Here is a 24,286-nt window from a genome sequence, read left to right as displayed (position 1 = left end):
AGGCTAAATACTCAGCAAAAGGGATTGAATGTCTTATCTATCAAAAGAAACTAAAAGAGTCTTGTTGTAATAGCAGATGTACAGTATAATAAAGTTCATAAGTGGGCCAAAGAAAACTTTTCTCATGATTTCATGACTTTATATGGTAATTCTCTCTTCTGGGCATCAGCCAACACACTTAAGTGAATCTTGAACTCTGCATTTAAGGACAGGCTCAAGTGTTGCCTAAAATAAATTTATTCAGAAACTAGCTCAATCTTCCCTTACAAGAGCAATGACCAGTGACCATTCAACAATGAATCACTTGGTTCTACTTCACTTTTTCACCCGACTGAATGTTAAAAACACTGAAAGGCAAAATACAGAAGTCGTCATATCAGATATGATACATAGTTCCTAGTTTTACTGAGAGGCACTTTTGCCCACAGCACAAAAATACCCCTCTCAGTCCATGGGATTATTCTACAAGAGCTAACTAAGCATTGTTTTTCACAGAACGATTACTTACCTGAGTAAAGGTCCTAGGTATGAACCTTTAGATGGTAAGATCGTGAGACTTTCTTTATATAGTATTATGCTGCTTCATTGTGTAGAGGGAGAAGCCACGATAATTAATATTACACAAGAACTTTTAGTCTAACATCCTATAGTTTTCAATATTTCAATAACTTTCTCCTCTGAGGTTGAAATTTCCTGATTTGGGGCCAGACTTTCTGCTGTGCCCAGTTTCTGTTGAGCGCAGCAGAGTGAGGGGGTGTTAGTGAGCTGGTTATGGTTCCCTGATTCTCTGGTTCAGCTTTGTCCCTTGCCCAGGTTAGAGCAGCCTGGGGGCTGCTCTATCTAGTGTTAGCTGATAATGACCTTGGAATTTCTCTGATTTATATGAGGAACCAGATCATGCCCCTGATAGTCCAAGATTGGCAGAACACAAAGCGGTGGACTTCCATCTTTTACCTATCATCCCTTTCTCAATTGTGCCAAAGCACAGCTCAGGCCCAGGAGTCTTTCTATTAACTTCAGTCAGAGTAGAACTGGGCCCTAAGGTCTCCCTCCTACAGTTATACATACTTAACTTTATGCATGTGAGTAGTCCCACTGTGAAACACAGAAGTACCCTGTGCAATAAATCCATTGTTTTCTGTAGAATTCCATGGAGTGCAAATGAGGCTAGAATGTGGCTCCGTAGACCAGATAAAACGGCTTTTGCCCAGCTCTGCTCTCATTTACATTACTGCTACCTCACTGAAATCCACAAGGCTGCACCTGCGTAACTGAGTATGGATCCTTACTCTTTCATATAAGCATCTGGTTTTTTCACATGCATACCAGAGGATAGTTCTAGCCCCTTTATTTTATAATCCATTATAGAGATTGGCTCATCAGAGCCCACCAGATTTGAAGTAAAAAAAACATTGAGATGCCCCATAACCTTCCTACGTATAGAAGGGGCCAGATTCTGATCTCAAATCTGGAAACACCTCACTAACTTCAGTAAATTTATTCTGGATTTTCAATAACTTCAAGGTAACTGACATCAGAATTTGGGCCAGAAAACTTAAACAGAAACTTTTACAGTGGCGGGTATCACAAAGTATGTAGTTTTAAGTGATTTCACTCACATGGCACTAACACTCATTTAGTCACGTCCTCCACAGTCCATCAATACATGCAGAGTATCAAGCCAGAAGAGTGTTGCAATGTGTGTTAATGGCACGAAGGAAATTTTGGGAAGCTGAGATTATACACTAAGCATATTTATTGACTGACGTTAAGAAAGCTAACTTCCCTGTGCCCCTGTGGTTTTAGCACCTGAATCCCATGAACGGGGAGATAAAGAAAGTTGGCTGCCTGCTCTGTCAGTGTGACATCAGCTGTGCTGTCAACAAAAAGATTTAGTTAATGTTTCTTCATTTACATTTTGGAATAAAGACACCCTAGAATTGTTACCAAAAATAACAAAACCACAGAGGAAGCCTAAAAATGACTCAAGCAATCTATTACCACACGTGGCAGTAAGGGCCTATATATAAGCATTATAGCTGTGATCATTAGACACAGAAGACCTAAGATTTTCTCTTTTTAGCAGAGATCATTTGATAACACTATGAGATACATCCTACTCTGTGCTGCACTGTTCCTGCCTGGAAGTCTTGCTCTCCCGGTTCTGCTTAAGACAGCGCCACCGAGCTCCAAAGACCTGAAGCATTTACAGGTATGTCGTGAGTGGGGCTGTAAGGGTGAACTGTGAATATGCTGCATTTCCATTTTAAGTTTACATCCTAATTATTCGCAAAAAGAAAAGGAGTACTTGTGGCACCTTAGAGACTAACAAATTTATTTGAACATAAACTTTCGTGAGCTACAGCTGAATGCATCCGATGAAGTGAGCTGTAGCTCATGAAAACTTATGCTCAAATAAATTTGTTAGTCTCTAAGGTGCCACAAGTACTCCTTTTCTTTTTGCGAATACAGACTAACACGGCTGCTACTCTGAATCCTAATTATAATATTTCTTTCCAGAGAGCATGTGACATCATTTTATTTTTACCTTGGTGTTATGTAGTTGTTACAAGTCAGTTCACAAAAACTAGAAGGCATAAAGTAAAAATTTTGAAAGCCCCTAAGTGAAATTGCAAAAGTGAATTAGGGCCAAGTATTAAAGATATTTAGGTATCTAAAGATACGGACAGTCATCTAGTGGGACTTTCAAAGGAGCTTACAATAATTATATATATATAAATTCTAAGAAAATGAAGTCTCTAAAACCAATGGGCCAAATTAAGGATTAATTTGATGTACGTGTGGGTGTGTATTATACATATATATAATATTTCAGAAAGATAAAAATATTTTAATAATAATGGACTAAACTATTTTAGATGCATCTTACCGTAGTTGTATCCAGTGCTCACATTTCTTTGAGAAGAGGCAAGACTAATTATATACACCACACTGGTTGGATTATTCTCTAGATTCTAATGCCCAGTGAACTCCCATTAAAATAAACAGGACCACTTGCTTCAGTGTCTTGCTATTATTGGGCAAGGCTTCCTCTGTGTATTTAATCTGTATTATGGAGAGATGAAAGGCTGTTTCAAAGCACTTGAAAGTGGTAGACTGAAGTGTGAAAAAAAGATGTTATAATTATCCATGATTAGAGTATAAAGTAACACCACCACCACAAATAAAATGTTGGGGGAGTTTTAGGATAGGTGATTTCAATTTATTGTGGAGTAAAATTTATGCTAAAAAATATCCTTGAGGAGTCCACAGTTCTCACAAACCCTCTCCTTCTGGTAAGACCCATCATATAAAAAGGTACAGGATGATTTCACAGTAATGTTTATTAAAAATTGTCACAATGAATGATGATTTATTATTATTTTTTATTAAGTACAAACAATATGATCCTTTGATCCTACCATCCACCTCCTGTTACTCTTATCTATTTTCAAGCCAAAAATACTGCTTGGTTCCCGATAATTTTCTGGGAAGTCCATATATCCCAGGTCAAGTGTATAGTGCTTTTTTTTTTAATTAAAACTCTCCCTCTTTGCACATTAGTGATTGATCATCTAATTGTTCCTTTTTAAGAAGTTCATTGAGAACCTAGTTGCAAGTGACATCTTATGATGTTCATTTGTAAGGAATCATAAGCCCTGCATTTGAGTAACTGCTTGTGCATGAACCTTTCCAGGCATAAGAACCTAGGCATGCATTTCTCATTTACACCTTTTTACACCCATGCCTTTTTACACCACTTTGTAATGTAAAGGGATCTGAAAATGGGTATAAATTTACACTCATTTTAATGTCCCTTTACACTGCCAGTCTGGTATTATGAAAGGTCCTTAGTGTAAATGAGAATCAGACCCCCTGGACATTTACAAGTAATACCATAACCGATAGCCGCACAGAACCCCTTCGTGTATTTCATAAGAGAAACCAGAATAGAGCCCTGAAGCATACGGATGTGAAGTAAGATGAAGTAAGCACACAATTCTCAAAGGAGAAAGGTAGTGAATATTTTAACATCAATCTACATTTTTATTTTGTTCACATATATTGGAAAAGTGCCCTCAGATCCGTCTAAATTGTTTCCCTGTTATGACAGATCACAGTGGGTTTCTCTGGGTGCAGTAGTATAAGTATACCCAAGGATCATCTGGGTCTTATACTGGTTGACAAGTTGATTCTTAAAGGTATAAGAAAAACACAACTGGAGATACACCCTGAGTCTAATGTTTCTTTTTATTTTCAGAATTACCTTGACAGGTTCTTTCCATCCATTAATAAAGCAGGTGGCCGTACCTTAGAAGAGAAAATTAAAGAGATGCAGAAATTTTTCCACCTGACTGTAACAGGAAAATTTAATTCAGAAACGGAGGAAATGATGGATCAGCCAAGGTGTGGCATCCCCGATGTATTAGATTACAGCACATTTCCAGGAAATCCAAGATGGAGGAAGAATTTGTTGACTTACAGGCTGGTTATATTTCACTTTTTGTGTATTTTGTTTTCTTTTAATGATGCCATATTATTCCATACTTTAAAATGACAATATTTTATTTTCTTGTGTTGCCAAAAGGATCCTTAACTATACACCTGATCTGCCTCGTTTTATGGTGGAGAAAGCAATACAAAAGGCTTTTAAGGTGTGGAGTGATGTGACTCCACTGAAGTTTCAAAAAGTTGCCGGGAGAGAAGCAGATATCCTGATTCGTTTTGCACATGGTGGTGAGGCTGCTGCTGGATTTTTAAGAATCCATGAATTACATTTTATTTAAAGCTATGCTTTGAAAGCTTACACGTTTTCGTAGCCAAAGATTGAAGAGTGAACATTTTCATTCTCAGTTTATCCAATTTTTATCTTGTTCTGTGAGATAAAATATATGGTCAGTATAGCAGCCTCTCAAGGGAGGCATTGATTTTATATATAACATTGATAACAAATATAAATATTTATATTATATTTGCTATCAATATTATTTTATATTATATTGGTATCAATGTTAACTGACCAACCATCACAAAAATCCCTTGGGAATTTGAACTGTAAAATGAGGAAAATAATATCTTCTTATTTGATTGTAAACATACTCCTCTGCCATGAACATTACTCCTATTTGTGAGCAAGCAAGGATTCTGCATGCCTGTGTGGGGTTTAGACATCTTGGTCACATGCCTCATTGTAAAACAGAAACATAGATTTTTTGCCATTTTAGAGCCAAACACAAATACAGCAAGGCTTCTTTCCACTGTAGTCCAAAGCAAAGGCACAGGGTGTGGTGTGTTTTAGCCACGCCCAAGGCACAGGTCTAAAGAGTGTCTCACTTCCAAGAAGTCTGAAAGAGGAAGAACGAATGCACACCCACACAAACACACACGCACCCTGGTTCCCATCTCAGTGCTAATTCTCCTCTTAGGCCTTGTCTACGCTAGGTACTTGCTTTGGTATAGCTATGTCCCTCAGTGGTGTGAGACACAGCTATTCTGACCATTGTAGACCAGTGTTAGGTTAACAGGAGAATTCTCCGATTGACCTAGCTACCGCTAGAGCCCTGTGTGGATACAAATTTATATCTGTGGATATAAATCGGGCATCTGCGGAACCGCATGGCTCTCCCGGGAACCGCAGCGGTGAAAGGAGCAGAATGTGGGGCTGCTGTTCCCAGGAGCCAGCGCCCCACACCGGCAGCTCCTCCAGCGTGGCTGTACCATCCCCAGCCCTGCCTCTGTCCCTTCCACGCCGCTCTCTGCGTCTCCTGTCTCGGGGAGGAGGGGAAGGTGCCACTTGAACACAAGAGTGCAACCAGCTGCTGGTGTCCACCCCAGTGGGCGAGGCAGGGGCAGTAGAGCCATGCCAGAGGCCCCATGTTCTGCTCCTTTCGCCACTGCAATTCCTGGGAGAGCCCTGCCCTTCCGCGGATACCGATTTGTATCCGCAAATAGCCGCATCAGCAGATATAAATTTGTACCATGCAGAGCTCTTGCTACTGCCTCTTGGGGAGGCAGAGTACCTACGCTGATGGGAGAACCTTTTCCATCGGCATCGGTCGCGTCTCCACTGAAGCTCTACAGTGGCACAGCTGCAGCATTCTAAGTGTAGCCAACCCCTTAGAGATTCATCCCCAAACATCCAATAACACAGTAATCTTACAGTGTCTTCCGGGTGATGAATTTTTCACAACTATCCTGAAAATCCTTGCACTCCAGCAAGAAATTGTAGCCCTTCTTATAGGCAGAGGAGGAGAGTCAACCTTTTCCAGCCAACCTCTGGATAAGGGTCTGGACATCCCACACACTGTTACAGGAGAATCTAACAAAAGATACACCAAACCAGTGTACCAAGTGAGATGCTCAGTTTTTCAAAGCTGTGGTTACTGATATCATTCACTTCATGTATTACAAGTGGTGCAGATGGCATTATCTATAATTATCATTGCCCGAAACTGTCCATTATAGGACCTTCAGATGCTTATAACTTTGCTAAACTTAAACCATTCAGACATTTTCTTGCTGGGTGTCAGCCTCAGGCTGAACTTTTTTGTGAAGTTTTGATAAGCTGATTCAGCCATTTCTGAGGACATGTCCTCAATAACACAGAGGTCCTGTGGGGCAAAACTAGTATACAATCATGTAATTAAAAACGGTACCATAATGTACACACAGGAGCTGAATTCATTGCACAGGCAATCTTAAGTATGGCATTTCCTACCTTTTGAGTGCTTGACTTTGCAACCTTAACATTGTTTTAGAGTAATTTATAATGTAATGTAATCTACAATTAATAAAAGCAAACTCTAAACTTCAAGATGTAGAATTCAATGTTTAAAATGCATCATTCTGCCAATTGACGACATATTCATTTCTTTTCACACGCAGCACATGGCGACTCATTCCCCTTTGATGGAAGAGGGGGAATACTGGCCCATGCATTTGCACCTGGCTCAGGGTTAGGAGGAGATGCTCACTTTGATGAGAGTGAGAAGTGGTCACAAGATCATATAGGTAAAGTATTCCATGTACCATCACAACAATTTCAGCTCCTTCTAAACAAAACGCTGATCTTTGCAACATACTTATATTTACCTACCATAATAGGCATATAGGGCCTGAGGAGCTCAAAGCACTTTACAAAGGTGTGCAAGCAATATTATCCTCTTTTTGTAGATGAGGCACAGAAGGTTTAAGTGATTTGCTCATGATCAAAAGGTGAGCCCAAAACAATTGCCAAAAGGTGAGTCGGAAACAGATTTCAGGTTTCCTGACTCCCTTTCCTGGGCTCTGCAATATTCTTCCTAAAACATGTGGACATACATATTGTAATTAAATGGGAGAGCAGGTAAAAATAAATTAAACTTATTGGATTTCATCACAGTGGAAAGAAAGATGCGAATTGCCCTGCTTGTGATGCTCTATTCCATTATATGTTAACTATTTTTTCCTTTTTTCTATATTTTAGGAACAAATTTGTTCCTTGTTGCTGCACATGAATTTGGTCATTCTTTGGGACTGGGTCATTCAAATGTTCAAGGTGCTCTGATGTATCCTATCTATCGCTACTGGGACCCAAACACCTTCAGCCTTCCAGCTGATGACAGACAAGGAATTCAGAAATTATATGGTAATTTCAGTGTGAGATGTTAATTTTGATATAAAAAATTACCAACAAAGGAACAGATTTTGCCACACTTTACACTGAGGAGAAATACCTTACTCAGCAAACAGCCCACTGATTTGAAGGGCCTACTCTCAGCGTAAGGTACTATTCAATGTAAGGGTATCAAAATTTAGACCAAGACAACATAATTCACTTTATACCTCCCACCTACCCTTTCTGGAGTCTGAGAGCAATGGAGTCTCCATATTGCAACAAAAGCTAATGGAGTTGGAGATCCTGGCAGACTATAGGTTCCCTACACACCAGTGCCTTGCAGAAATCAATGATGACATTCTGCTAACCTTCTACTACTGAGTAGTACCTTGCTTTGCCAAACAGGCCATTGAAGTCAGTAGGACTACTTGCTGAATGAAAGATTGCTCAATGTAAGTATGGCAGAATCTGGCCCTCACTTCACTGCTCATGGAGTCAGGTACTACTCACTGTGTGTTACAGTGGCAAAACTGTGCCCTAAACCAATGAGCAAATCTTGCCTGCAGCACCTGTATGTGGACATTCCCTTTTATGGAATACTTCACAAAGGGACACCGATCGTGGTACATATTTCTCTGTATTTTGTCTCTTAAACAAATACCTTAATGTTTCCATATTTCTATTCCACAGGCCGCAAACGTGAAAACTTCTAAAGAACCCTGGTGTGTTTAAAAAGAATGAAGAACTCACACCAGAAATGTTTCGTTTTATTTCTTCCGTGAATTAAAATGGCAAATGTTTGAAGGGCAATTTCTGCTCCGTTACATTTCCTGAGATTTGAAAACCTCATTAAATTTATTCAGTAGTTTCTGTGAAAATAAAAATTCTCTCAGCACTATTCTGCCATCCTACATTCTGTCCTAAACTCAGGTGGGCTGCATTTCACTGATGGGTTCAGTGACTCCTGTATGTACAATACATATACACAGGACAAAATTCTCAGTTGGGTGCTTGAAGTGCATCTAACTCCATAGTTTAGGCTCCTTGTTCCCAGCCCACTCCCTTCTTCCGCTCCCTGCCCTGTACATACCCAGACTCAGAGTACCCTCCAAAGGGTCCCGCAGAAGGATGTAAGATGATGCAGTGTACACAATCAATCCCCGCTTCAGCACCAGAAGGGTTGGATCCCCACACAGAGGGTCTCTCCCTCCACCCCCAAATCCCATGGAGATCTGAGAGGCAAGTTCTGTTTAGGCACTTAGGGGATATGGCCTCACTCACTGCAGAACTTGAATGCTTCTCAAGTATTTAAATATGGAGATCAAAATTATGGTACCCCACCCACTCCATTTTTATCTCCTCCTTACTCAGTCAGACTCCTGTGGAAGTCAGGACAAGATAAAAAAAGAGTAAAGGCCTCAGGAAATAGCCTATGGCAGCAATCCCAAATGTTTGAAAGCTGAGTCACCCTTCAGGAAAAGGAAAGTAATCACACATTGTGACACAGAGACTGGGTCATAGGCAGTCAGGCCTAGTGGTCAGAGCAGGAGTCAGTCCTAGTTAAGAGTCCAAATGCCAGAGCCCACGGCGGAGTCAGAGCCAGGGATCAGAGCCAAAGGTCAGAACTGAAGGTAGAGTCCAAATGCCATTGCCAAGGGTTGAGTCAGAACCAGAACCAGGACTGAGCATCAGAACCAGATTCAATGGAGTCAGGGAAGGCAGGAGCAGGGTACCAAGGCAGGTATCAAGGCAGGAGCAAGATTGGGACAAGACAGGAACAAGGCGCAGGGCAGGGTCTAGCCTGGAGTGAGGCTGGGTGCAGGATAGGGTCTAGGTTGGAGCAGTTCCAAAGCAAGTCAGGAGCATGGCTTGGAGTGAGGTGAGCATAGGAAGGAACAGAATTTGTGGGCATGTACATTGATCCTCTGCAGCTGCTGGACTTAAAAGCAAGCCACCTGACTGCTTTAGCCAATCAGGTGGTTCTGCTGTGCTCATTGGCTGCCTGGTGACTGGGCAGGCACAGCTGCAGGTCCTGACTTCTAACAGGCCCATTGGTGCCAGCTGGCAACGGTTTCACTACTGTATGTTGTCAACTCCTATCAGGCCTGACAAGCTCACTACAACTAAGATGCTGCTTTCATGTCCCACAAGGGACATGTGACATGTCTAGTAAAAGCTTACGTCATACCGATCCTCCTAATTCTTGTGAGATGTATGTACGGATGAAATTTAAGGCGTTACATATATGTACTGAAAATATGTCTTAGAGACTGTGGCCCAGGCAGGGTTGTCAAACAGGTGTTGCCACACAAAGGGATGTGGATTCACCTATCTGCTTAAGTTCACATGTAAAAGAAGCTTTGTAAGCCCACACAATGGAAGACTCCACATGCAAAACAGACAACAGGAGTAAGTGAAGATAGTTTGGAGCCAGCACTCAAGGAAAGACTCCACAAGGGTCACCCTGACTCTGAGGACAAAATCAATGGAGGCAAAAATCACCTTGTTTATCCTCCCCTGCATGCAAAAAGCCTTTTTCCTTCCTCATGAAAGTTGGATTCCAGGCATGTTGGTTAATGATGCTGGGAGATTGCTTTAGATGAGAAACTGCTGTAATCATGGATTTTAGCCTGTTGTTAAATTTAGACTCTAAGAAGCATGTTATGATTTTCATTTTATATGTAACCAGTTCTGTTTCCATTATCCTGACTCAGTATCTCTTAAATCTTAACCTTTGATAACAAATTTAGGATTATTTCACTATACATATATCTCAAAAAAGGGAAGAAGGAGGATCCTGGGAACTACAGGCCAGTCAGCCTCACCTCAGTCCCTGGAAAAATCATGGAGCAGGTCCTCAAAGAATCAATCCTGATGCACTTGCATGAGAGGAAAGTGATCAGGAACAGCCAGCATGGATTCACCAAGGGAAGGTGTCATAAATATAAAGGGAAGGGTAAACCCCTTTGAAATCCCTCCTGGCCAGGGGAAAGCTCCTCTCACCTGTAAAGGGTTAAGAAGCTAAAGGTAACCTCGCTGGCACCTGACCAAAATGACCAATGAGGAGACAAGATACTTTCAAAAGCTGGGAGGAGGGAGAGAAACAAAGGGTCTGTGGGTCTATCTATATGCTGGTTTCTGCCGGGGATAGACCAGGAATGGAGTCTTAGAACTTTTAGTAAGTAATCTAGCTAGGTATGTGTTAGATTATGATTTCTTTAAATGGCTGAGAAAAGAATTGTGCTGAATAGAATAACTATTTCTGTCTGTGTATCTTTTTTGTAACTTAAGGTTTTGCCTAGAGGGGTTCTCTATGTTTTTGAATCTAATTACCCTGTAAGATATCTACCATCCTGATTTTACAGGGGGGATTTCTTCATTTCTATTTACTTCTATTTTTATTAAAAGTCTTCTTGTAAGAAACTGAATGCTTTTTCATTGTTCTCAGATCCAAGACTTTGGGTCTGTGGTCACCTATGCAAATTGGTGAGGCTTTTTATCCAACATTTCCCAGGAAAGGGGGGGTACAAGTGTTGGGAGGATTGTTCATTGTTCTTAAGATCCAAGGGTCTGGGTCTGTAGTCACCTAGGCAAATTGGTGAGGCTTTTTACCAAACCTTGTCCAGGAAGTGGGGTGCAAGGTTTTGGGAAGTATTTTGGGGGGAAGGACGCGTCCAAACAGCTCTTCCCCAGTAACCAGTATTAGTTTGGTGGTGGTAGTGGCCAGTCCAAGGACAACGGGTGGAATATTTTGTACCTTGGGGAAGTTTTGACCTAAGCTGGTAAAGATAAGCTTAGGAGGTTTTTTCATGCAGGTCCCCACATCTGTACCCTAGAGTTCAGAGTGGGGGAGGAACCTTGACAGAAGGTCATGCCTGACTAATCTAATCGCCTTTTATGATGAGATTACTGGTTCTGTGGATGAAGGGAAAGCAGTGGATGTATTGTTTCTTGACTTTAGCAAAGCTTTTGACACGGTCTCCCACAGTATTCTTGTCAGCAAGTTAAAGAAGTATGGGCTGGATGAATGCACTATAAGGTGGGTAGAAAGCTGGCTAGATTGTCGGGCTCAACAGGTAGTGATCAATGGCTCCATGTCTAGTTGGCAGCCGGTATCAAGTGGAGTGCCCCAAGGGTCGGTCCTGGGGCCGGTTTTGTTCAATATCTTCATAAATGATCTGGAGGATGGTGTGGATTGCACTCTCAGCAAATTTGCGGATGATACTAAACTGGGAGGAGTGGTAGATACGCTGGAGGGGAGGGATAGGATACAGAAGGACCTAGACAAATTGGAGGATTGGGCCAAAAGAAATCTGATGAGGTTCAATAAGGATAAGTGCAGGGTCCTGCACTTAGGATGGAAGAATCCAATGCACCGCTACAGACTAGGGACCGAATGGCTAGGCAGCAGTTCTGCGGAAAAGGACCTAGGGGTGACAGTGGACGAGAAGCTGGATAGGAGTCAGCAGTGTGCCCTTGTTGCCAAGAAGGCCAATGGCATTTTGGGATGTATAAGTAGGGGCATAGCGAGCAGATGGAGGGACGTGATCGTTCCCCTCTATTCGACATTGGTGAGGCCTCATCTGGAGTACTGTGTCCAGTTTTGGGCCCCACACTACAAGAAGGATCTGGATAAATTGGAGAGAGTCCAGCGAAGGGCAACAAAAATGATTAGGGGTCTAGAACACATGACTTATGAGGAGAGGCTGAGGGAGCTGGGATTGTTTAGCCTGCAGAAGAGAAGAATGAGGGGGGATTTGATAGCTGCTTTCAACTACCTGAAAGGGGGTTCCAAAGAGGATGGCTCTAGACTGTTCTCAATGGTAGCAGATGACAGAACGAGGAGTAATGGTCTCAAGTTGCAGTGGGGGAGGTTTAGATTGGATATTAGGAAAAACTTTTTCACTAAGAGGGTGGTGAAACACTGGAATGCGTTACCTAGGGAGGTGGTAGAATCTCCTTCCTTAGAGGTTTTTAAGGTCAGGCTTGACAAAGCCCTGGCTGGGATGATTTAACTGGGAATTGGTCCTGCTTCGAGCAGGGGGTTGGACTAAATGACCTTCAGGGGTCCCTTCCAACCCTGATATTCTATGATTCTATGATTCTCAGTGCTGTGATGTTATAAAAGATCTGATCCCAAGCTGTACCAATCAAGCTGTTTGGATTCTGTTCCCTTGGGGACAGCTAACCTGGTAATTTCTGTGAGTGTCCTGTGACAGGAACCTGCTGCTACAGGGGGACACTTTCAGCGGGACTTGGGGGCTGTGGTGCACCTACTGTTACCATACAAGGCAAAGCAAGGGCTAGCAGAGCCCTAAGGAAACTGGTAGGATGGCTAACAGACTGGTGGTGTTAGGGAGCAGATATCTAGCCAAGCATGAGAAAATCTTCCTCTTGCTGGATGGGTAAAAAGGTGACTCAGAGCCCTGGCACCCCAAGAAAGCTACACACATACCTCTGTAATCTCCTTTCCCTCCTCCAGGTGCCTCTTTATCTTAGCCAAACCCTCATATGGCCAAATCATCAAATATGTTCAAATATGTTAAGGACTGTTATAAAGAGGACCCTGATCAACTGTTCTCCATGTGCACTGAAAGTAGGAGAAGTAGGAATCAGCTTAATCTGCAGGAAGGGAGATTTAGGTTAGATATTAGGAAAAACTTTCTAACTAACTATAAAGATTGTTAAGCTCTGGAATAGGCTTCAAATGGAGGTTGTGGAATCCCCATCATTGGAGGTTTTTTTTAAGAACCCATTAGACAAACAGCTGCCATAGATGGTCTCAATATAGTGCTGGACTAGATGATCGTTCTAGGTCCCTTCCAGCCCTACATTTCTATGATTCTCTAAACTGTGGAGTTTAACTGGTGAGCCTCACAATGAATTGACCCTCCAGCCTTCACCCAGGTCTAGTCCAATGTGAATTATGAACAAAATGAGCTGGTCCTTGATACGGAGAAGTCACAAGACCAGTGAGCACAGCAGGACATACCCTATCAGAGATATCCAATGACAGTCATTCTCTTGTAGTGCAGTGTGGGAAGCTAGGAAATCCAATGGTTCCTCTCTGATAAAGTCTTGCAGTGCACAAACAGGGACTTAGCTTAGAAAAGCAGAGATGCCTTCCCTCACACACTATTACAGGCACCTATCCCATTAAATTAGGCTTGAATAAAGACTGGGAGTGGATGGGACATTACACAAAGTAAAACTATTTCCCCATGCTAATTTTTCCCCTATTCGCAAAAAGAAAAGGAGTACTTGTGGCACCTTAGAGACTAACCAATTTATTTGAGCATAAGCTTTCGTGAGCTACAGCTTATGCTCAAATAAATTGGTTAGTCTCTAAGGTGCCACAAGTACTCCTTTTCTTTTTGCGAATACAGACTAACACGGCTGTTACTCTGAAACCTATCTTTTCCCCTATTGTTACTCACACCTTCTTGTGAACTGTTTGAAATGGGCCATCCTGATTATCACTACAAAAGTTTTTTTTCCTCCTGCTGATAATAGCCCACCTTAATTAATTAGTCTTGTTACAGTTGGTATGGCAACACCCATTTTTTCATGTTCTCTGTGTATATACACATCTTCCTACTGTATTTTCCACTGCATGCATCCAATGAAGTGGGTTTTAGCCCACAAAAGCTTATGCTCAAATAAATTTGTTAGTCTCTAAGGTGCCACAAGTACTCCTTGTTCTTTTTGCTGATATAGACTAACATGGCTACCACTCTGAAACCTATCCTAAGTCTGTAAGTAAACAGACAAATGTTCACAGATAGCCTTCTGACCCAGAAATAGGCTAGACAGGGGGGAGGGTAACTCACCAGAACACAGTCTATTCCACTTACAACCCAGAATTCATCAGCAATACTGAATTCCCAGAAAGACAAAGAAGAGGATATGATTAAGAACCAGACCCCAGATCACTAACTATAGGGATTAGATCTAGCTTTGTGTGGATCACGGAAGAGTGGTTAGCGACCCCAAAGAGGCACTGGGCTGAAGTCTTCGTCCATCTCCATGGAGAAAGGGCAAGGGAGGAAGCACCTACATCATGGTTACAGTGGACATGCAGGAAGCCCCACAATGGAAGAAGAAATCAGGCCTCTGAGCAATTGAAACAGATACTTCAAACAGTTTAGTAGGAAATGTGTGCACAGTAAATACAAAAGCTGGGGCTGGGTTATCTGCATAGCACCTTGTTTGTGAGATACACGGCCAGCACCTGAAAAAGAAATGTGAAGAGTCATCAGTATTGTACAGTGCCCCTTAATACACATAAACAGAATGGAGAATACTAGGGAACAACAATATGATCACATGGACTGGGAATAAGCTGCAATCACCAAAACAGGAAACCCTACAAGAACCCATATTACTTAATATAGTTGCTTTTGAATTAGCAGAATGTGTCAATTCAACAGGGGTCTCTATTGATCTCCTTCCAATATTCAACTGTTACAGGAACATTGTCTCCCTATTGAGAATTATGAGCAATGACATCCCAGACGCCCTCTGCCTTTCGCCCTCCTCTGCTAACTGCTGCCTGGTGAATCCTCACAGGCCCTGAACTCAGGGGGACAATAAACTGGAGAATGACGTGGTGATGGAGACTAGAAACCTGACCATTCAGTGACCTTTTTATATGAGGTGGAGGTTCATAGTAGCTAACTTTGGAGGATGAGTTATATCTGCTGAGCACCTTCTCTGAAGGGCAGAGCATCCTTATAACATCAGTGGGAGTTTGAGGACACTCAGCAACTCGTAGGATTGGGCAATACAAGTACAAAGGCCCTGGGTGACTAAAGTTAAGCACCGAAATCTGCAGTTAGATGCCTAAATACCCATTATAGCCACCTGCAGAAGTGTTGATTAAGGCACTTAAATCTCTATCAGCACTGAGGTGCCTAAAATAGATATTTGAATTCCCAATTATGGCTTCCAGTGTCTAACTTTAGGCACTCAAGTTTGAAAACTGAGCTTGAGTTAGTCATATTTATCCCCATGACCAGCCCCGACTGAATAAAAATGAGGTGCAGGGTTTAAAAACAAGGGGAATGATGTTTAAAGGCATATTTGTCCTTTGGTTGACATGAGACAACTTTATGCCAAGTGACTGAAACTTCCAAACCTGAATACCTAAACTTAGACTCCTAACAATCACGTGTAGGTGCATAAATAGGGGAGGGGTTAGTTGTAAAGTCACCTTTTTGCATATAGTGGGCCATGCTGCCCTATGTTGCAGTGGAGCAGGGCAAAGTAGCCATGAAGCTGTCCTAAGAGGGCAGCTAGGAATTCCCCCAGCATGTGCAAATCCCTAACACATGGAGAGCTAGCATACATAGTGTGCAGCCAGTGAAGCTGGCTGTATGTCACCAACTCCTAGCTTCCCTCCCGAGTATATGGGGTGTGAGCTGGAAACAGAAGATGGCACAGAGAGAGTGCAGTGTGCTCCAGCAAGCTACAGTGCAGCAATGTCTGTAACAAGACAGCATAATTTAGAACACCCCAGAGTCTACAGCTCAGGTGTATTTGAGGATCTGGGCCAGTACTTGGCTGTTACTATAGTAATAACCCTTGAGCAAGCAATATAATACTACATGCTTATCACTGAGCTTGTCCAGAGGCTGCATGTCCATCAGAATGACTAGATGTTCTGATGTCTAATAATTTGAGTAATAAAATCAAATTTTTACTTTACAGGGCCTGATTCTTCTCTCACTTACAGCATCTGAGCAGTATGACAATGGCAAATACTGGCCAGTATTATAGTTGCCTCTCTCTCCCTCTCTCTTGTTCCAATTTTGGGTAGCGGGAAAGCCTTGTTCTCTTTGTTTCCTTTCCACTTCATTCCCCAAGCATTCTTCCAGGACAGATGTCACTTAGGACCGGAGTTGCCACCAGCTGGACAGTGGGACTCGGGTCTTTCTGTAGGACCTGGAGAGCTGAAATTACAGAGGACAACGTGTTAGTGAATAGACTGTCAAATCACAGCTAAGAGTAATCACAGAACCTTGAAGTACCTGAGCAGAATGATCACATGCAAAAATGTGAAACTGGTCTCAGTCCTCATATTGGGATGGAAAATAGATGAGAGATGAATATGGCTCACTTTTCATAGTCACCTGTGCCTGAAATAGCTGGAGTCTTATTACCTCTGAATACCACGCTACAGAACCTCTCCAAGACAAACAAAGCTTTAGGTTCCTCCACTGGGACCCTTCTTCCATGCTCCAAACTGTGGGGAGACCCTGACTCTACCAGAAACTCATCCACTTTGCTGTAAATGGAAGAAGATCCATTGTTTCAATAGCTTCCACTTTTAAGTTATTTTCCATCTCTATTCAGGAGCCACTGCTTGAGCTCAAATAAACCTGGAATTAAACAGAGGCCAGGTCCAAGTTGGTTTATGCGTGATACAGGGCACCTACTGGAAGAAAATTTGCTGGTGGGAAATTTGGGGTAGCAGAAAGTGGCTACAACTTCTTCTCACCTGGGGAGTCCACAGGGAGCCAATGAAGCCCAAAGAGTGGATAGCATTGGTTGGGGAGGGGGCATTGCCAGGACAGCCAGGAGATCCACTGACTCATATCACACCTGCTGCAGCTTCCTCCTTCAGGGAAAACTAAAGCTGACTTCTCCTGGGCAAGAGTGAATCTGTCCTTTAATGTGTGGCTGATGCACTTTGCACCAGTGGTATCGGTTACTGCTGCTTGTCAGCTAAATTCCTTTATAACTCACTAATGAACAGGACTTCAGCTGTATTTATTACTTACAGATCAACAGTTGTTCTAGGTCCAGCCATTTCATATGCTGGGTGTCCGTGTGTTCCAGGATGATGCCTAAATACACAATGTAAAACAAACAACAACAACACCTTCCCTTGCTGAGTGCACGGTGATAATAGCAGCTCCTAGACAGGTCTTTGGCTTCTCCTACTGTGGGCCTAAGGATGAGCTGCGGACAAGAGGATGCTAGAGCAGTTTAGAGTCCACACTGAAGAGAATAAAAGAGACACTTTTTAAAAAGAATGTTTACATAAAACCCATTTGATTTAAACAGTCTGTGTTCCTCTTGCCACTGCTGTCAGTTATTGGAGACATACTAGGACAGTGTCCTGGTCTAGTGGTCTGAGCAAAGGACTGGGGCCAGGAATAAGTGAGTTCTAAGCGGGGATCTCACAAGGTGACTGATAGATGACTTAGGTCACAATGCCTGCCTGTCTCACATGGGTGTGCTACGGAGAAGAGGGCACAGGGCCAAAGAGGAGGAACCTAATGCTTCCTTGACAAGGTGGTGTGGCCAGGAACCTGAAACAGCAGGCACTATGGGGAGGCGGGCTGCATGAATGATGAAGTAGCAGTAAGGAGCACTGAACAATGCTGTCGGTAGGTCTGCACTTTGAGGTAGGGGTATCATTCCCAGCTCAATGGGACACGCCCACACTAGCTCTGACTGAGCTAGCATGCTAAAAATAGAATGTAGCTAAGGCAGCACGAGCAGTGGGAGGAGCTAACCACCTTGAGAATAGACTTTGGGGTTTGGATGGGATCATACTTGGGGCGGTTAGCCCCTCCTGCTGCTCCCGCCATCGTGGCTACTCTCTATTTTTAGCACTCAGGGCTAGTGCGGGTATGTCTCATCAAGCTGGGAATTATACCCGCAGCTCAAAGTGTAAACATACCCTATGTGACAGTTTCTCAGCCTCTACTACTAAATGATTGCACCATGCTTTCTCTGCAACAATCCCGAAGCACTTTATAGCAACCAATGAATTCCTCCTACCACCACGCTGGAGAGGTAGGGATATTAATATCTCCATTTATGCGTGGGAAGCTGAGGCACAGAGAGATTAATGGCAGCTCAGTGATGCACAGTGGGATTTTTTCTGTCTCCTTCAATAGGAATACCAAAAGGGACACTGGGCATCATCTCTCACCAGCTAACTTGGCTACAACTGCCCGGATCTCTTCCCAGCTGCTATAGAAGTACGTGATGGTGGTTTTGTACAAGTTCTCCAGCAGCTCTGCATTCTCTTTGGCTTAGAGGAAATCAGGGACACATGAGCTCTCTCCAGCTAGAAGTGTGCTTTGACGGCCAACACATGCTTTTATGAACCACAGGTAAATAAGAAAAAGAACGGGTGGCTGGGTAGAAGTGGGAAAAGTGGGAATCTGTGGCAGATTTACATTTCCCATCACCCTCAGTCATATATCCTACTCTTATGTTACTTACATTACTGATCACACATCCCCCCACACCTCTACACCACAACAAGCCACTGCAGTCAATATCGCATACAGTTCTACAGCTCACTCACGAGGTGTCTGCAAATGTCCACCTGGAGCCCTTCAGGCTTCAGCTCGGCTGTGCCACCAAGGTGCTCATTAACTGCAGCTTGGAGCCTCTTCAGTCCCAAAAACGGGGCACAGAGGTGAAACGTAGCTCTGCATTCCTGAAAAAGAGTGTCGCACCATTTAATTGTTCCCTATCGAGTGCTATGTTCATTCAAATGGAACTAATCTCCTTGACTGCTCATCTAGTCCAGGATAAAAAGGGATTCACCTGGATGTAATTGGCAGAAAACATGCAGGAATGTCTAATATGGGGGAGAGCTTCCACTGAAACCTGGAAGTAGCATCAATGTCTTTTTGGAACAGATATATCTATGAAAGCTGCTTCACCAGGCATAGCTGTGGTCTCTCCTCTGTTCTAGAGAGGCAGGGTGCAGAGAGACAGGAACAGAGACCTGTCGGGGTCAGACCCATGACCTATCCTGGACTCTGGTGAGGCAGCCATAGACCAGTCTGGCTGGAATTGACTCAGTGGGCAGGTAATAAACTGAGGGGAGAATTTGGGCCTCCACAGCAGGCAGGAATAGCAGAGCTTCCCTGGCATTGGGAGGAAGATTCCTTTTCCTTAGTAAATACGTCACTGTCGGTCTTACCATTGAAACCTCGGGGTTTGGGTCTTGCAGGTGCAGCAGAAGTGTGACCCAGCTCTGTCTAACCTGATCAGTGAAATAGGCCTTCCATTTTCTCTTTGTCAAGTGGGCCAGGATGCCAAATAGGACAAAAGCCAATGAACGAAGAGGCCATCATCCTCCTACAGCCAAGAAAGCCCCGCAAGTTGGTAACTAAGGGACAATCACATCATGCACCTAGCACAGCCATCTCTTCTATGCTAAAGCAGAGTGATTCCAACTACAGCTGGTTGGAAGAACTTGAATTAACCAATTTTTCGTCCAAATTTGCTGATTCGTCAAAATATTTTAGAGACAGTTCAATTTTGATGAAATTTCTCCAGAAGCCAGGCAGGGATCCTTAGAAACCTGTTTGTTGTCCTGCCAGTGCACCCACCCAGCTCCTTGGCAGATCATGGGCTTCTAGGCCCCCGGCTTCTGAACAGCCTATCTGGCAGGCTGACAGGGAGCCAGGAACTCTGGGAGTCCTGGCTCTCAAATTTGCAACTCCCTGGCACCTCCAGCTCCCAGAGTTTCCCGGGTCCCCAGCTCTGGGATAGTCTGGCAGCAGACTGCCCTGGGCCAAGGCTTCCAGAGGAGCTGGGTTGGGAGTAGTAATTCCATTTCACAAAGAGTTTTGAAATTTGGGGAGGGAGGTTCCCCCAAATAGGAACAAAACCAAAATTTGAAATCTCAAAATTCTCTGCAAAATGGAATTATCATTCCCACCCTCTCAAGTAAAAATGGTATAGAGCAGGCCCAGCACTCTATTGTTCTCTGTAACCCCCTCTTCATGGTTATCTAGCTACCTAATCCAGTATTCAGACTTTCTTTGCCATTCTCTGTGGAAATAAAGATGAACAGAAGGGTGAGACTGTGGGAGCAGGGATGTCATCCCCATCCTCCTAATGCTCTCCTCCTCCGTAAAACACTTCTCTCCCCTGAGGCCTAAAATCTCTTCACTCTGACATGAGCAATGCCCAGGGAGTCCACATCACACATTGTAAATGGAGTCTAATCAAGATCAGTTGAACGGGGTTGGAGAGTTCATAAGAACGGCTATACTGGGTCAGACCAAAGGTCCATCAAGCCCAGTATCCTGTCCTCTGACAGTGGCCAATGGCAGGTGCCCCAAAGAGAATGAACAGACAGGTTATCATCAAGTGATCCATGTCCTGTCACCCAATCCCAGCAAACAGAGGCTAGGGACACCATTCCTGCCCATCTTGGCTAATAGCCATTGATGGACCTATCTTCCATGAATCTATCTAGCTCCCTTTTGAACCCCGTTATAGTATTGGCCTTCACAACACCCTCTCACAAGGAGTTCCAGAGGTTGACAGTGTGTTGCGTGAAAAAATACTTTCTTGAGTTTGTTTTAAACCTGCTACCTATTAATTTCATTTGGTGGCCCCTTGTTCTTGTATTATGAGAAGGAGTAAATAACAACATTTCCTTATTTACTTTCTCTATACCACTCATGATTTTATAGACCTCTATCATATCCCCCCTAGTTGCCTCTTTTCCAAGCTGAAAAGTCCCAGTCTTATTAATCACTCCTCATATGGAAGCCGTTCTATACCCCTAATCATTTTTGTTGCCCTTTTCTGAACCTTTTCCAATTCCAATTATCTTTTTTGAGATGGGGCAACCACATCTGCACGCAGTATTCAAGGTGTGGGCGTATCGTGGATTTATATAGAGGCAATATGATATTTTCTGTCTTATTATCTATCCCTTTCTTGATGATTCCCAACATTCTGTTCGCTTTTTTGACTGCTGCTGCACATTGAGTGGATGATTTCAGAGAACTATCCGCAATGTCTCAAACATCTCTTTCTTGAGTGGTAACAGCTCATTTAGACCCTATCATTGTATATGTATAGTTAGGATTATTTTTTCCAATGTGTGTTACTTTGCATTTATCAACATTAAATTTCATCTGCCATTTTGTTGCCCAGTCACCTAGTTTTGTGAGATCCTTTTGTAGCTCTTCGTAGTCTGCCTGGGACTTAACTATCTTGAGTAGTTTTGTATCATCTGCAAATTTTGCCACCTCACTGTTTACCCCTTTTTCCAGATCATTTATGAATATGTTAAATAGGACTGGGCCCAGTACAGACCCCTGGGGGACACGACTATTTACCTCTCTCCATTCTGAAAACTGACCATTTATTCCTACCCTCTGTTTCCTATCTTTTAACCAGTTACCAATCCAGTTCTTTTTAACCAGTTACCAATCCAGTTACCAGTTCTGTTCACATACATTGTCAAAGCAAGTCCAAATCTGTGGGGTGAGGTCTCTGAAGGAAGAAGCTATGTCCTTCTCCGTCAGCTCCTTCAGGACTTTGGCCAGTGCCTTCATGCTCTCACCAATGACTTCAGAACTGAAAGTGTCATTTAAGGTCCTGATCAGTATGTCCAGAAGAAACTTCTTGTGCTTTTTCACCTGTACAAATATATGACATTAAAAACCACTTATCACTGATCACACTTCTAATAAGTTTTCTTTAGCAATTATGAAGCTGTGGGAATTTCATCTATACCCCTGAGACCTATAGCTATATTTCAGACCGGGTGCTAGCTACAATGAGCCAAACTCGGTGCCATATTACACCTGTGTAATCCTATTAGATTCCTAGCTACTTAGATTCCAAGGCCAAAAGGGACCAGTGTGATGATCCAGTCTGACCTCCTGCATAACACAGAACTTCCCCGAAATAGTCTCTATTTGAGCTAGAGTGTATCTTTTAGAAAAACTTCCAAACTTGATTTTAAAATTGCTAGTGACAGAATTCACCATAACCCTTGGTAAACTGTTCCAATGGTTAATTAAAATTACCATTAAAAATGTAAGCTTTATTACCAGTCTGGATTAGTCTAGCTTCATCTTTCCCCATTGAATCTTGTTATATCTTTGTTTGTTAATGTGAAGAGCCCATTATCAAAATTTATTCCCCATGTGAGTAGTTATAGACTGTCCTCAAGCACCCCTTAACCTTCTCTTTGTAAAGCTAAGTAGATTGAGCTCCTTGAGTCTATCACTAAAGGCATATTTTCCAATCCTTTGATAATTCTTGTGACTCTTCTCTGAATCCTCTCTAATTTATCAGCATCCTTCTTGAATTGTGGACACCTGATCTGGTCACAGTATTCCAGCAGTGCTCATATGAGTGCCATATTCAGAGGGAAAATAACTTCCTTACTCTTATTCAAGATCCCTCTGTTTATGCCTCCAAGGATCATCTCAGCCCTTTTGGCCACAACTTCATACTGGGAGATTATGTTCAACTGATTATCTACCATGACTCAAGTTTTTTTCAGCATCATTGCTTCCTGGGATAGAGTCTCCCATCCTGTAAGTATGGCCTGCACTCTTTGTTCCTAGATGTATACATCTACATACGGTCATATTAAAGTGCACATTGTTGACTTATGCCCAGTTTACCAAAGGATCCAGCTTGCTCTGTATTGACTGCAAAGAGGTTACTAGGGTGAGAGAGCAGATTTTGGCCTAGTGCATTGTGTGCAGCCTCTGTAAACTCTGAACAACTGTTTTCCTTGGTTTCTCTAGTTATGCTGCATTCTATTCAGTATTCTCTCTTACCGCCTCAAGCACCCCATAGACTAAATTTCCCAAATGGACAATGCTGATGGACAATGCTGTTTCTATCATGTGACCTTTCTTCCAAGATGTGTAAGACAGACTTAAGGAACTTCTTCTCCCTGAGCATTGGATCACTCATTAGCTGAAATAAAATCAACATGTCCGTTAACCCCAATATGTTCATTAAGACTGGGAATATAATTTGAGCAGACATGTAATATACTAAAACAACAAGGAGCCCTCCTACAGCCACAGTCTTGTGGATACAGACTAACATGGCTACCCCTCTGATACTTGGCACATAATACATTGTAACTTTATTATTCCACACAAATGAGAAATGTCTTAAAAACATGGAGCTTTCCTTTTGGGCACTGTACTAGGGGTCCACTCACCTTCTGAGAGCCTCTTAGTGGCTGGGTATAGTACCACAGTCCTTTTCTCACCCCTGGTGCACCCTGCCAGTCGACCTCAGTGAGTCTTCTGTGGGTCAGCCCTCTGTCCGAGTCCCAAAGTCCAAATGAACCCCTTCTGGGGAAGTAAAGAATAGTCCCATTTCCCTCACTAGGGTCTTCAGCCCCAACTCTGGCCCTTTAAATCTTGCCCTTTGTTCAAGCTCTCCATACGAATTGTCCCCTTCGTGGGGCTTTTGCCATGGTGGATGGTAGGGGAACCTGGGCCTGCCCATTACTATGGGTTCCAACCCATGGACCTATAAACAGTAGCTAGGCACTTCTTGATTTCAGTTCACTGTTGCTTCTTCTCCAGGCTTCTTCCTACCAGCCACTTTCACCTCAGGGTTAAAGTTCTTAGGGACTCTTTTCCTGCAAACCAAGCTTAAGCAAATGTTGCCAGAATCAAACTCCGGCTATCCCCTGAATTTCTGTGGCCAGCGAGCAGCACCCCTTCTTGCCCCTCCAGTTCCTGCCAGGAACTGACCTGCTAAGACCCTGCAGCTCCTTTTATCTGAGCCTGATGGGCTCTAATTGGCTGCTTTCACGAGGCCTCTCTAGACAGACCTGGAGGACCCACCTTTGTGGCTCTTTTCCTGGGGCAGGGTGTAGTAGGACCACGGGGCCTCTTGTAAGGCGCCTCAAAGCCCAGGTACAGCCCA

At 43.1% G+C, this 24,286-nt stretch overlaps 1 protein-coding gene across 4 annotated transcripts in view; it reads left to right on the top strand.

The window, feature by feature from the left end:
- MMP7 (matrix metallopeptidase 7) overlaps positions 1-10,862 on the top strand; it is a 72,749-nt gene extending 61,887 nt beyond the window's left edge. For 2 of the 4 annotated variants that reach the window (XM_073338270.1, XM_073338259.1), the window contains 6 exons: positions 2,087-2,212; positions 4,262-4,485; positions 4,589-4,737; positions 6,886-7,011; positions 7,466-7,627; positions 8,288-10,862. In XM_073338270.1, coding sequence (XP_073194371.1) covers positions 2,087-2,212; positions 4,262-4,485; positions 4,589-4,737; positions 6,886-7,011; positions 7,466-7,627; positions 8,288-8,310 — 810 coding nt within the window. In that variant the 3' untranslated portion in view covers positions 8,311-10,862. Of the gene's footprint in view, positions 1-2,083; positions 2,213-4,261; positions 4,486-4,588; positions 4,738-6,885; positions 7,012-7,465; positions 7,628-8,287 lie in introns of all 4 variants that reach the window. The other 2 variants (XM_073338249.1, XM_073338238.1) reach the window with 1 other exon arrangement.
- The last annotated feature ends 13,424 nt before the right edge of the window (positions 10,863-24,286 follow it).

This window comes from Lepidochelys kempii, chromosome 1 (genome assembly GCF_965140265.1).
Source record: "Lepidochelys kempii isolate rLepKem1 chromosome 1, rLepKem1.hap2, whole genome shotgun sequence".
Classification (NCBI taxonomy): domain Eukaryota; kingdom Metazoa; phylum Chordata; order Testudines; family Cheloniidae; genus Lepidochelys; species Lepidochelys kempii.
This window is presented reverse-complemented; position numbering and strand designations above follow the sequence as displayed.